This window comes from Gopherus flavomarginatus, chromosome 2 (assembly GCF_025201925.1).
Source record: "Gopherus flavomarginatus isolate rGopFla2 chromosome 2, rGopFla2.mat.asm, whole genome shotgun sequence".
NCBI classification, from domain to species: Eukaryota; Metazoa; Chordata; order Testudines; family Testudinidae; genus Gopherus; species Gopherus flavomarginatus.
In genome coordinates, this window is record NC_066618.1 from 82,028,330 (window position 1) to 82,040,983 (window position 12,654).

General features: G+C 38.8%; 1 protein-coding gene across 3 annotated transcripts in view; it reads left to right on the forward strand.

Annotated features, from left to right (window-relative positions):
• DNAJC13 (DnaJ heat shock protein family (Hsp40) member C13) overlaps window positions 1-12,654 on the forward strand; it is a 105,611-nt gene that overhangs the window by 63,299 nt on the left and 29,658 nt on the right. For all 3 annotated transcript variants that reach the window (XM_050937866.1, XM_050937868.1, XM_050937869.1), the window contains 6 exons: window positions 2,424-2,578; window positions 3,410-3,611; window positions 6,068-6,183; window positions 8,480-8,558; window positions 9,299-9,434; window positions 11,863-12,047. In XM_050937866.1, coding sequence (XP_050793823.1) covers window positions 2,424-2,578; window positions 3,410-3,611; window positions 6,068-6,183; window positions 8,480-8,558; window positions 9,299-9,434; window positions 11,863-12,047 — 873 coding nt within the window. The remainder of the gene's footprint in view (window positions 1-2,423; window positions 2,579-3,409; window positions 3,612-6,067; window positions 6,184-8,479; window positions 8,559-9,298; window positions 9,435-11,862; window positions 12,048-12,654) is intronic.

Genomic DNA, 12,654 nt, shown 5'->3' on the forward strand with positions numbered 1-12,654 from the left:
GCACAGCCGAGTAGCTTTTCCTGCTGCTTGTTCAATCCAGCCTAGTCGGTGCATTAAACATACTCTTCTTTTCCTAAACTCAAACCAAGCATTTGCAACTAAGATGTGAAGTTTATTTTAGTAGTGCTACAAATAGTGATTGGAGTAACAATCCAAGCAACTACTCATTCCTCTTACAGTTAGACTCTTTGAGACACCTAGATCTCACTGCTTACCACCTCTCCAGCAGCTCTCCAGGCAACATTCCCATTGGTTAACAGTGGGATTTTACTAGACACTGCCTATTTGCATGTCTCTTGTGTGTGTCTCAGCGTACAGCAAAAGATCTAACTTGGGTTTTAAAGTGAGGTGAGTGAACACTTGAAGATGACCAGAGAAGTCTGTTTCCTGAGACTGAATTTTTTCGCCTAGGAAGTTTCAAAATGGGACATTGGCTTGTAATGTGTTTAAAGAAAACCTTCACTAGAACTCCATGGAAATAGTAGGGGGAAGCACATTCCCTATATTCAGTGGCAGAGAGACACACAATGTGGTGGACTCTGTTATTTTCCCCATCCAACATCTTGTACAGGAGTAAAATCTTACAGGTTTTTACAGCTTGTGTGGCCTCTATCTTCTGAACTTGCAGCTAGGATGACTGCAATTGGCAGTTCAAAAGAGGTCTGTTTACTCTTCATAACTCCAAATGGAAGCAGCTTCAAGCTAAGATGAGTATGTAGCACCTTTTGGCTTGGACAGTACAATGATCCTTTAAACTCTTTATAGTTCGTGGACCATAAATCTCTGGTTGATATCAGTTGTGTACACATGCAGCTATTCCGCTTGGAGGAACACAATGCTTAGTAAATGATCAAGCTAAAGGAATCCAGTGACTAAGTCTATTTCTCTGTGTGTTTTGGTGCAAAGTGGCAAAAATGAAGAACTTGAAACTCTAACCATTACTTTTAGGTTGTTATATATTAGGACCTCCTTTTGTCCAAGTCATTTTAAACTTTGCAGGAAAGTTCCTGGCCAAAGTAGAAATTAACATTTCAGTTTTGAGATTAATTTGAATTTTGTGAATTTTAGTAGGGAGAAGGCCAAATAGGATTTTTAATAGAAACTTGGTTGCAGCTTAGTAAACTGTGGGAAGTAGTGCTTGTGGTTGTTAATACTCAGTCCTCTTTTTAAAGAGGATAAATTGCCCTTACAGAAAGTGCATCTTAATTCACCCACTCTGCAGATTTAACGCTCTGACATATGTAAAGCTGAACTAGGGGAGGAGATAGTATCCAGAAGCTGCTTATCATGCTAGTCTGGTAGTGGTTTCCCAAGTATTGGTTTCTTTTTTTTTTATACAGAAGGCCTGCAATACATTGTTTTGTCTGAAATATTTAGCAGTGTCTTTACCCTTTACAGTCACCCTAAAGTCAAATTTTAAACCATATATAAAAATTGAATAATTTTACAATTTTAAAATTTTAGAGCTGAACTTCTATTGCTACTATAGTATGTCTGTCTGCCTGTAATACTGTGCCTCTGAATTAAACGTACTTCGTATTAGCATTCTTATAGTAAGCAGGATCCAGGAATCTTCCTTGTTCTGTAAACACGCATAACTTTCCATGTACTTAATTCAAGATATAAGGGATGCTAGCTCATATCAGATTTTTTTTTAAATTCATGATATCAAAAAGTATTTACGATATCGTTGCTTGTTAAAATCTTTAATCTTAAACGAAATCATTGATGTAGCAAACAATTTGATCAGTAAATGTTATAATTAAATCTGTCTGGATAGCTTTTAGAAATTTTAGATAGGATTTTTGGCTCATACAGTTAGGAGACCTAGTGATGATTTTGAGCTCTGGAGAGATACTTGCTACTTGTTCTAGCCTTGCCATTGGCTGAAAAATCAATATTATGCAGTAGATTTCAGTGTTTTATGAATCCTTTCCATTGATGAACTGAACCATATTGCTGTTGGACATAACTGCAATGACCTTAAGATTAGTGTCTCTTATAGTCCACAACTTTTTATATCTCTAAGGATGATGGGCTTCACCACCCTGGGTGTAAAACTTTTTTTTTTTTAAGTGCTATGACTGTTCTGGGTTTTATACTGTAAGTCACAGTTGCTTACTTAGCTGTGTTTCACTCCTTTACAAGTGATGTGAAGATGACTCATGGTCAGCATCCTTTAAAAAATCAGCTTCCTTAGCCACTCTTAAATTTAAGTAGCTGTTAATGACTAGCAAATTTTTGCATATTCGAAGCTATGTAAAGAAAATTTATACAAAAATACTTAAGATCAAATCCATTTAATTGAATTTCATTGTAAAATAAGAGCCTTATCCTGGTGTATGTTAATCATGCAATGAGTGTGATCAGACTACAACTTAACTTGCAAATACCTCAATACCTGTGAAATGCTTTTATTTTAGACAAAAGGGCAAGATATAGTTCAAAGAAGTATACTAGGACACATCCTTCCTGAAGCAATGGTGTGTTATTTAGAAAACTATGAGCCAGAAAAATTTTCTGAAATTTTTCTTGGGGAATTTGACACTCCAGAAGCAATTTGGAGCAATGAAATGAGGTAATTATTTGTATCTATTTCCCATTAAGTAGAGGTTTCAGTCTTTTGATTAAACTTGTGTTAAGTGCATACCATGTGATTTGACCAGGATTAGTTGGTATAATATATTTTACATTTTGGGCAAAGAGGGTTCAATGACTCACTTCGCTTAGCTATAGTAGCAGTTGCCTGTAAAAACTCTCCAGTGAAATGGATTTAGTTGTCTCAATTAAGTCTTTAGCCAGGAAATGACATGGCACAACAGTCTCACTTCAAAAGAAGCCCATGGTACAAATCAGTGTCATGGAACAGTTTACACCATTTCACTTTAAATTCTCCAACAGTTTGCTTTATGCCTGCCTACGTCATGCTTAGTTCGTGTCAGCAAATGTTATCTGTCTCTAGTGTGTGACCATTCTTCAGTTTCCTCTGTTAACTACATGGTGTTGCAAATCATGTAATTCTTGTCTGGATATTGTACCTCTCAGGTTGCTGGGGTATTTCCCATATAAAGCATGGAAAATGTGTCTAATTATATATCTTTTTCTATATACATGTAAATCTTCAGTGTTAAAACAAATTTGAGACTGCAAATAAGTAGGCAGAACTGTGTACACATCTTCTGTATTACGGCTGAATTTTTTTTTGTTTCGGTGTCTTAAAATTAAAATGAGTCACATGAGATTATAGCACTATAGTATCCCAAATTTCGTAAGACTTTTAATCTGTTCAAGAAAATATGGCTAATTATGGGATATTAAACCCTTGTCAAAGATGTTTAGTGGAGTAATTATGAAAAGTACCTGACCAAAATCTTGTATTAGTATAATTCTTGATTTTTGCAATTCACAGGCGCCTTATGATCGAGAAGATTGCTGCACACCTTGCTGACTTCACCCCTCGTCTTCAGAGTAATACCAGAGCACTCTATCAGTATTGCCCTATACCAGTTATCAACTATCCACAACTGGAGAATGAGCTGTTCTGTAATATTTATTACCTCAAACACCTGTGTGATACACTGCTATTTCCAGATTGGCCAATTAAAGATCCTGTAAGTCAAATTTTTCTGTGCTTGTATATCCATAGCACATATGCACAAACCTAACAAAACTTAAACATTTCTAAAATCCAAAGAGAGTGATAAAATGTTTTAATAGTTGGCCTCAAACCTTATTTCTTCCATAAACCTCAATATATTTTGGTCTACATCTGCAAGTCCTAAGCTCATGCCAAGCTGCTGTACCGGATCCAAACATTCGGTCCCATGTGTTCTTTGCTTTCTGGGTTGGGCAGTTTAACTCTGTGTAGGTGCGCACACACACTCCAGGTACAGCCTTCATGTCTGGCCCTGTTGCCAGTAGGGACCCTGCAGTAATATTGCATAGACCCTGAAGTTGACGCCGGCTCCCGCAAGCCTCTCAGTAGCTGTTGCACATTGAGTTCTATCAATGCTGTGGACCTGCTGTAACAACTCATGCGTGATGAACTAAAAATCAGTATTGGGTAAATGGGAATATAATTGAATTGTCCACTGAACTCTTGATTATGGCATGAAAAACTATTCTGCTGCTATAACAATCAGATATGATTGCTCATACTTCCCTTTCAGTAACTTTTGGGATGTCTACACTGCAGTGTGAGTCTGGGGCATGAATTCACGCTCAAGGCCCCTACCTCTTCCATCTACACATAAACCTTACTATTCAGGGCTCAGTCCCAGGGGGTGGAAGGTCAGAGCCTGAGTCAAGCCAGAACCCAGGTTTAAGCCATATCGCTTTGCAGTTTGTAGAAGCAGACCCACTGGATTCGTGCTCTGGGACTCCACCAGAAATATTCCATGATCCCACAGGCCAGATATCTTTGTCCTCTGGGCAGTCAAGTCTGGTGAACAATCAACTTTTCTCACAGTACACTACAAAGGACTACAGTAGCCAGATTTTGGGAGGACGCTAGGAAGTCTGGGATATGGGAGGTTGGACTTAATCTGCCCACATAAAACAGTGTAGACATTGGAGCCCCAGGTTGGGACATAGGGTTCAACAGTTTCTAACCTGCAGTTACAAATGGGTGTAGACACTCAGCCCCAGGTTAACAAACCTAGCGTCTGCTAACTGAGTTTTAGTAACCCTGGGCTTAGAGACTAAGCCAGATAAGTAACCTGACAGACGCTTTTAGTAACTCTTCTTTTAATGCTTAAACTTCTAAAGCTTGACAAGAAACATAGACTTAGACTGAATAGATGGCTATTTCAACATTGACAGTTAACCCAGGTGATAGGCACCTCAGTTAGCTTAGCAAGGATGAGAGCATTCCCACTCCAAAGCCGTATCTGCATTACAGTTTTTGCCCTCATGCATGTGCCTGGAAAAGTAACCCATGGTTCTTTGTGCTGAGATCCTGTCAGATTTACCCAGTAAATTGGGGGAGAGAGTTTATTTATCCTTTTGGGGAATTGTGGGATGGACATGGGAGGACTGCTGGCTTTAATGATTTATTTTATTTATTTTCCCATGGGCCCTCAGTACAAAGTAGACCGGTTCCAGCCTTACTTAGAACAGAGCCTGGGTTGTAGCCCATCTCATACAGCCAGGTAAATTGGCCTGTGCTTAAAGTGCCCCTAAAAAGCCAGGTCAGAGGTTTTTCATTTGTGAATGGTAGTGGGATTAAGGCTACAGTGCAGTATAGATATGATATTCTCTTAGTGTTTGCAGTTCACCTCACTTGGACAATGAAACTAAAGGTCTTGTATGGTCACTCATTCCTCATATGCAGAGGAATGTTTGGTTGTCTTAAATTACTCATTGAAACTTACAAAATGTAAATGTTTTTTCATAATTTTAACTTAGAAGTTGCTACAAAGCTACTTGGTAGAGTTCAGTCTAATATATCTAGTAGCTGATTGTTAGCATTTGATTACTAGCATTAATCTAAAAATCACTTTAGTGCTAGAACTCTGAGGCTAAGCTTAACTTATGTACAAAATATCTAAATGGAATCCCCCAAACAAAAATGAAGACCTACGAGGTCTTCCAGGTACAGTACACTTTCTAGAGCTCTGTCCACTCCAAATTTAAATGTAACACGTTTTTAAGAACAGAAGATGGCAGCGTGGAGCAAAATCAGAATCCCAGAGTGTCAGTTAAGGATAAAACTACCATAGAAAGCATTTAAAATAGGAGCATCTAAGTGATGTTACATGCTAATGTTAAAAAAAAATTTCACCTCTGCATTAAGTGTAACTACCTATATGTATATTAGTATTTAGCCACAAATGGGAAAACAGCTTTAGTTGCGAGCAACTCAAACAGGCAATGTTGCCTGCGTTCAAATCAACTAATATACAAATTTCCAGCGATTGTTGATGGAAAGATTAAATTAAAATAGTTAGCCCCATAACCAAGAGCTTCACGTATCTGAATTCCTTGATAGTACTACTTCAGTATCAAGTGCTAACAAGTATGATTGACACTGGCCATAATGTCCTTAATGGATTTTAATTAATTTCAGGTTAAATTGTTAAAAGATACTCTGGAGGCTTGGAAGAAGGAGGTAGAAAAGAAGCCCCCTACAATGTCAACAGATGATGCTTATGAAGTTCTTAACCTTCCAAAAGGACAAGGACAGTAAGTTGCCATAAAACTTCCTAAAACAAAACTAAAGCTGATATGTAACTGCTCCATTGTTTTATATCATGAGTTACTCCAGATAAATTGAAATTTTGATCTCAGCGTATGGTACCCAAAGCTGGAGAGAGCTGAAAAACAGCTATCAGATGGCGTTGTATTTCAGGCATTTAAATTATACTAATGATGGAGGCAACTTTTATTCAGCATGGAATAAATACTGAAAAAATCCAAAACTCTTTGATTTGATATTAGGCTAATCACTGTAGCTGAAAAGTGGTACTTCCGTTAATTTGGAAAAAATTTCTGTTTCAGTCTTGAGCTCATGCTGAGCTGCTCTACTGGATCCAAACTTTGGGTCCCACCATGCTCTTTGCTTTCTGGGCTGGGCAGAGTTTAACTCTGAGTGTGTAGGCGCGCACACTCCAGGTACAGCCTCCATGGCTGACATTCCTGTTGCGAGTGGGGACCCTGCAGTCCTATTGCATAGACCCTGAAGTTGGTGCCAGCTCTCGCAAGCCTCACAGTAGCTGTTGCACATTGAGTTCTATCAACGCTGTGGACCTGCTGGTTTACTGTTTCCCTCTTTTGGGACTACATAACTATAAGCAAGTGGTATACAACCTGCAAAGATTTCTAAACACACATCCTTTACTCAGAGAGAATCACAAGATGTACAGATCCATGCAGAAATAAGTATCTGCAAGCAAAATCCTTCCTTTCGTATCCTCACTGCTCTGAAAGCTCTTTGGGCTTTGGTCAGTCCTTCCAGGGTCCCAAAACCCTCCTCTTCTCTTCTCCTTCCTCCTTCCTCCTGCCCACTCTTTCTTTCTTGTGACCCATCTAATCAGCCTCAGACTGTCGGTGATGGCTTGCAAGGTTACCGGCTCACCTGGAAGGACTGGCTTCTGTGTGTGGGAGCTAGCTTATAGTCCGTAAGTGCTTGTATTTGAATAGAAGATCCACCAGGGTAATGAACCTTGATTTGTTTTTATTCAGCATCTGTCAATGCCATTTGGAAATTTTCAGTCCAAGGTGGAGACAGACTACAGGGAAGGCACAGTGGTCTTGCAAAGAAACAGTGCTCACAATTAAGTGGAGTTAGTAGTCTGATGTAGATAGTCTTGTTGCCAGGTTGTGACTATTTTGTCACCCCAAATTCACTCATTGGAGAACACTTTTTTTCTTAAAGTGAATAGTGCAGTAATAACTGTTCTTGTAATCTTATTCATAGCCATCAGAACTAATTGAGAGTCACAGGACTTCTTTGTCTTTGGGAGGAGCTCTCATGAAGACAGGAATCTCTTCTGTTCTTGATTCCCCCCTTTTCCTCCCCCCCTGAGCTGTACACATGGGCAGAGCTCTGCAGGATTCTTAGAGCTGAGGACACAGACCTGCCATTGTCATTGAACCATGCCTTCATGTCTGACTCTATATCTGTGGTAGCAGAGAGGGAGTCCTGGGGCAGTGGGAGTGGAGGAGGAGGAAGTCATGGAAGTTCTGTGGCTGAGGTCCCAGGACAGCAGGAGAGAAGGATTATTAAAATTATTTCAGCTATTTGAACAGTTGTGGTGGGATTTTAGACTAAATTGTAATTATTTCATAGTTTGTGGTTGACCAAAATTATTCAAAGAATGAGCTAATGTTGTAAATGCTTTGAATATGAGAATTAAATTATTTAAGGCTTATAAACATAATTACTGAACTTGGTTATAGAAGGTTCTACTTGGGTTAGGGATTTTCCTGCAGCTAGGAAGGTGGTGGCTGTAAAAACATTGTTCCATGCAAGAATCTTTGCAGCTTACAAAATAGAGGTGAAAAATAATTGGAAAACTTGGTACAAAGAATGTCTGATTTCTTGGATGCTCACTCTTAATTTTCTAGCTCTCTTGCACAGAAGGGAACTATTAGGGGGAGGGGAGATAGGAAATTACGTGGGGAGAATTCAAACAGTAACAAAGTGGATGGCAGTTTCCACCTCTTGGAGTATAAGAGCAAGTCTCCTTCTGAACAGTGAGGGAGAGATGTGCATTAAAGGTTAACTTTTCAACCTGAAATTATCACAGACACTTTGTAGAGGAGTTAAAGTCAAAAGAGAGATTAAAATGTGTTATCTTTTTTAAAAAAAAAAAAATCTAAAGGTTTGGATGGGGAGTGGGGTCTGAGTCATGATTTTTGATTTCTTGAGCTTGGTAGTTTTTGAAAATGTCAATTTGTTCTTTTGGTATGAGAATTGATGATTATCTTATTGACGTGTTCTATATATAACATGAAATTCTCTATCTGCATCTGATAGGCATGATGAGAGCAAGGTCAGAAAAGCCTACTTCAGGTTGGCACAAAAATATCACCCTGATAAGAACCCAGAGGGAAGGGTATGTATTGTATTATGATATGACTTAGTGTACACTGAGACTATGGTTTGATGGGTTTGTCTGATTTTTTTAATGAATATTTACATCAGTAGAGTTTCACAGCAAGTCACTTTCTTCCAGAATACACTTGCACAAACTCTAGAGGTTCATAGCATTTTAACTAGAATACTACACACTTATTAAAAATATTTTCTTCTTCCTCTGAAGAAACAGTTAATCTCATTCCATCATGCCAGGAAATGACGTCCACTGCATATAATCTTGTGGGTTTCTGAAGGATGAGGCATTTAAATACAAAATAAAGATAATGTGTAACTTTCTTTACAATAACTACCAAACCTATATGTCTGAAAAAACTGTACTCTTACGGCCCTCTTTTCCACTCAGTTGATTCTACAGTGAAGCCATAATGCTAAATTGGTAAAATCTCAGTTTTTTCATTGATAAGACTAAATATCGGATTAAACCTTCACTGAAAGACTTAATAGAAGAAAACTGATCTGTGAACCAGAAAAATATTACTATAGTAGCATACATAGTTACTATTTTTCAGAGTTTTCTCTGATTGACACTCCCTTGAAATTTCATTTGCAGTGGAATAATATTGCTAATGTCGTCATTTACCAATTCAAAATCAAAATTAGGGAAAATAGGTTGAAGCCGCAAGTGAGTTTTGAGACTTAGTAAATACTCAGCTTTTGTTGATAACATCTTGATGATGTCCATATTGTTATCTGCAGGATATGTTCGAAAAAGTGAACAAAGCATATGAGTTCTTATGCACAAAATCTTCCAAAGTGGTGGATGGCCCAGATCCAGAGAATATCATCTTAATTCTGAAAGCTCAAAGCATCCTCTTCAACAGACACAAAGAAGGTGGGCATACTGACTCAGAAATATCGCTTCCACTGTATTTCTCAGAGGAGCTTTTTGAAGCTGCTTTGCGTTATTAATGTATTAATTTTGACGTTTCTTTTCATGAAATGGTGAAAATACAAAAAAAATCATGAAATATGGAAGCTTCATATTTAACATAGTAAAAGTTAAATAGGAGGACTTTATCTAGTTTCACGTTTCTCTCTATACTGTGAAAAACATGACACGGACCATGAAATAGGACCACGAAATAAGCCTATTCCCATGAAATCTGATGTCCCCTTGTTCCTAGGAGTGCCCCAGCAAAGAGGGCTCCTAGTTCCAGCTGGGCTGGGGAGAGACAGGACTTGTCCATCCTCTGCACAGCTGCTCGGCTGGAGTGGGGAGACCAGACCCACCTCCCGGTGTCTCCCCTTGCTGCAAGGTGCTCTTGGACTGTGCAACAGTCCCAGAGGTTCCTGCAGCTGGAGGAGGCTTGTGGACGTGAGTCCAATCTTCCCTTCTTCCTAAGAGTGCCCCAGAAAAGGCAGCTCCTAGCTGCTAATCTGGGCAGAGCTGAGGCAGGATAGGACTTGCCCTTTCCCTGCAGTGCTGCTCTTGGGTATCTCTCCCAGCTGCAGATAGCTCCGCACCCCCTTTCCCCACTCTATCCAGCTCTGAAGGCAACACAGAAGTGAGGATGGCAACAGGTTTGCAACCCCTACCCACAGTTCCCTTTTGTTGGGACCCCCACGGTTACAACACTGTGAAATTTCAGATTTTAATATCTGAAAACATGAAATTTACCAATTTTCAAATCCTATGGCTGTGAAATTGACTATAATGGACTGTGAATTTGGTAGGGCCCTAGCTATCATGCTTTCTTGTTGATACCCAATAAAAATATCCAGATATCTAGTAAAAATCTGATAACAGGAAATATAGTAACTTTTTTGTGTCAATCTTGTCAGTGGTGGACCAAGACTCACTTTGACTGTGCTGGAACCTAGTCAAATAATAATTGGCAGTATTGTAATTATGACTGAAAAGTCATTTTATTCAATTAACATTTTCAGGTGCTTTGAAATAGCAGGAGATGGCAACAAGGCTGAAGGTGAACATTTGGCAATACAATTTTGTTACGTGGTTGCCTGTCTTTGAAAATCACTCATGAAGAAAAGGCTTTTTTCATCAGTTAAATGTCTGACTCTTGCACTCAAAGGTCTCTTATTCTCTGGCAAGACTGAAAGTTGAGTTCTCAAAGAAAATTTTTTTAGTACTTAAGAAATGTCCCTTAGATAGTTCTAACCATAAAAGTAATTCATGCTGCACATGTGCACTGTGACTTTCTCATTCTTAAATGTACATCTCTATCCCGATATAACACGACCTGATATAACACGAATTTGGATAACGCGGTAAAGCAGTGCTCTGAGGGAGGGGCGGGTCTCTGCACTCTGGTGGATCAAAGCAAGTTTGATATAATGCGGTTTCACCTATAACATGATAAGATTTTTTTGGCTCCCGAGGACAGTGTTATTTCCAGATAGAGATGTACTTAAGATTCTCTGTCCTGTTCTACTCTTTGCAGTATTCAAGTAATCCAAAGAGTTGTAAACTGACTGCATCCTGCTAGTCAGGGCTCCCCCTTCTGTTGCCTAGCTGCAAGGACGGGTACCTTCTGCATGTACCAGCTCCAACACCACCCTCCTCCTCTGCAGTCTCTAGCAGAGAGAAGTGATGGTTAATGTGGTCTAATAATTATTGGCTAACAATCCTGAGAGCCCATTGCATTACCATATATGGTAACTTAAACCACAAACATCTTAGTTGTAGAAAATATTTTGTATGCAATATGGCATGTTGCTTAGGGAGCTACAGCTGTATCTCTTGACTTGTGTGGAAAAGGTCACCCATAATATCAATTAGATGTATTAAGCCAAATACTACATTAACATATAGATTGTCTTGTTCTATAGCAAATTAAAAGTTTTTGTTTAGAATTTAACTTAAGTCCATCTGAAACCCGTTCAGAGGGTTTGATGCCTTATGTGAGAAAGTGATGGACTCAAGTTTCAGCAAAGTCATTCTGTAACATTAAAATAAAGAACTTCCACAACCTTCCCAATGTAGTGTTCCCTTACTAAAACTGACTCAATAACATTAACAGTTACTTAATTTCTTGAAGTAGGCTAGACACATGCTGTGAAAGATGGCAAACTGGTTTGTGCATTACTAGAAAATTCTCCAGGGCTACAGAAATAATCCTACTTGTCAGATGAACCAACGTTGTGTTCACTCATAGCTTGGCTCTGAAGGAGGAGAAAATGTTTTTGTGAAAGAGTAATTTAGTAATCTGAAAGCAGATTAAGATAAAATCCTCAGCCATTAACTAGCAGTGTCTAAATATGTATCAGATTTGCTACATTTCAGTTTGTTTATCCTTCAGATTTGAAACCTTACAAATATGCAGGCTATCCCATGCTGATTAAGACCATTACTCTAGAAACTTCAGATGATCTTCTGTTTTCCAAGGAATCTCCCTTGTTGCCTGCTGCTGCAGAGCTGGCTTTCCACACAGTCAATTGTTCAGCACTTAATGCAGAAGAGTTGCGGAGAGAGAATGGAATAGAGGTAAACCCAAAAACTCATAAGCACATCTGTTTTCACAGCTTGTTTGATGGTTACTACTTCTTGGATAATCAGCTGGGGAGGAGGGGAGAACAAAATTGATGGTGTAGTGTTATCTGCACATTTACCCACTTCTTTCCTGCAAGAAACATTCTCATTGTTTCTTCTGAAATGGAAGGGGTAGGGAGCAGTAGAGATCTCCTTCTGGAGTAAACTAATTCATCACTTCACAAAGTGGCTCTGAATTGATTTACATAACATTCATCTTCCAGAACAAGTTCTAGTGACTGTTGCATGAAATGGCACTGTCTGTAGTGGGCTTCTGTGTTGTGCTTGTTTTTGTGCCCAAAAAAAAAAAAAACCTATAAAAAAATTGTGACTTGCTTTAAAGGGTGGGAGCAAACCATTTGAGCACGGATTAGGTATTCTAAATTAATACTTCTGAATAGCACATATTGGAGAAGAGGACACCACTGTAATTAATTGTGCTTGTATTAAGAATCTTCTAAAAACTCCCTTAAGCTATGATGGCAGAGTGAAATGGCTAGATATTTCGCGGGAGATTACCTTTACATGATGGATAATTCATGTGAAGTAGCTTAAATCTCCC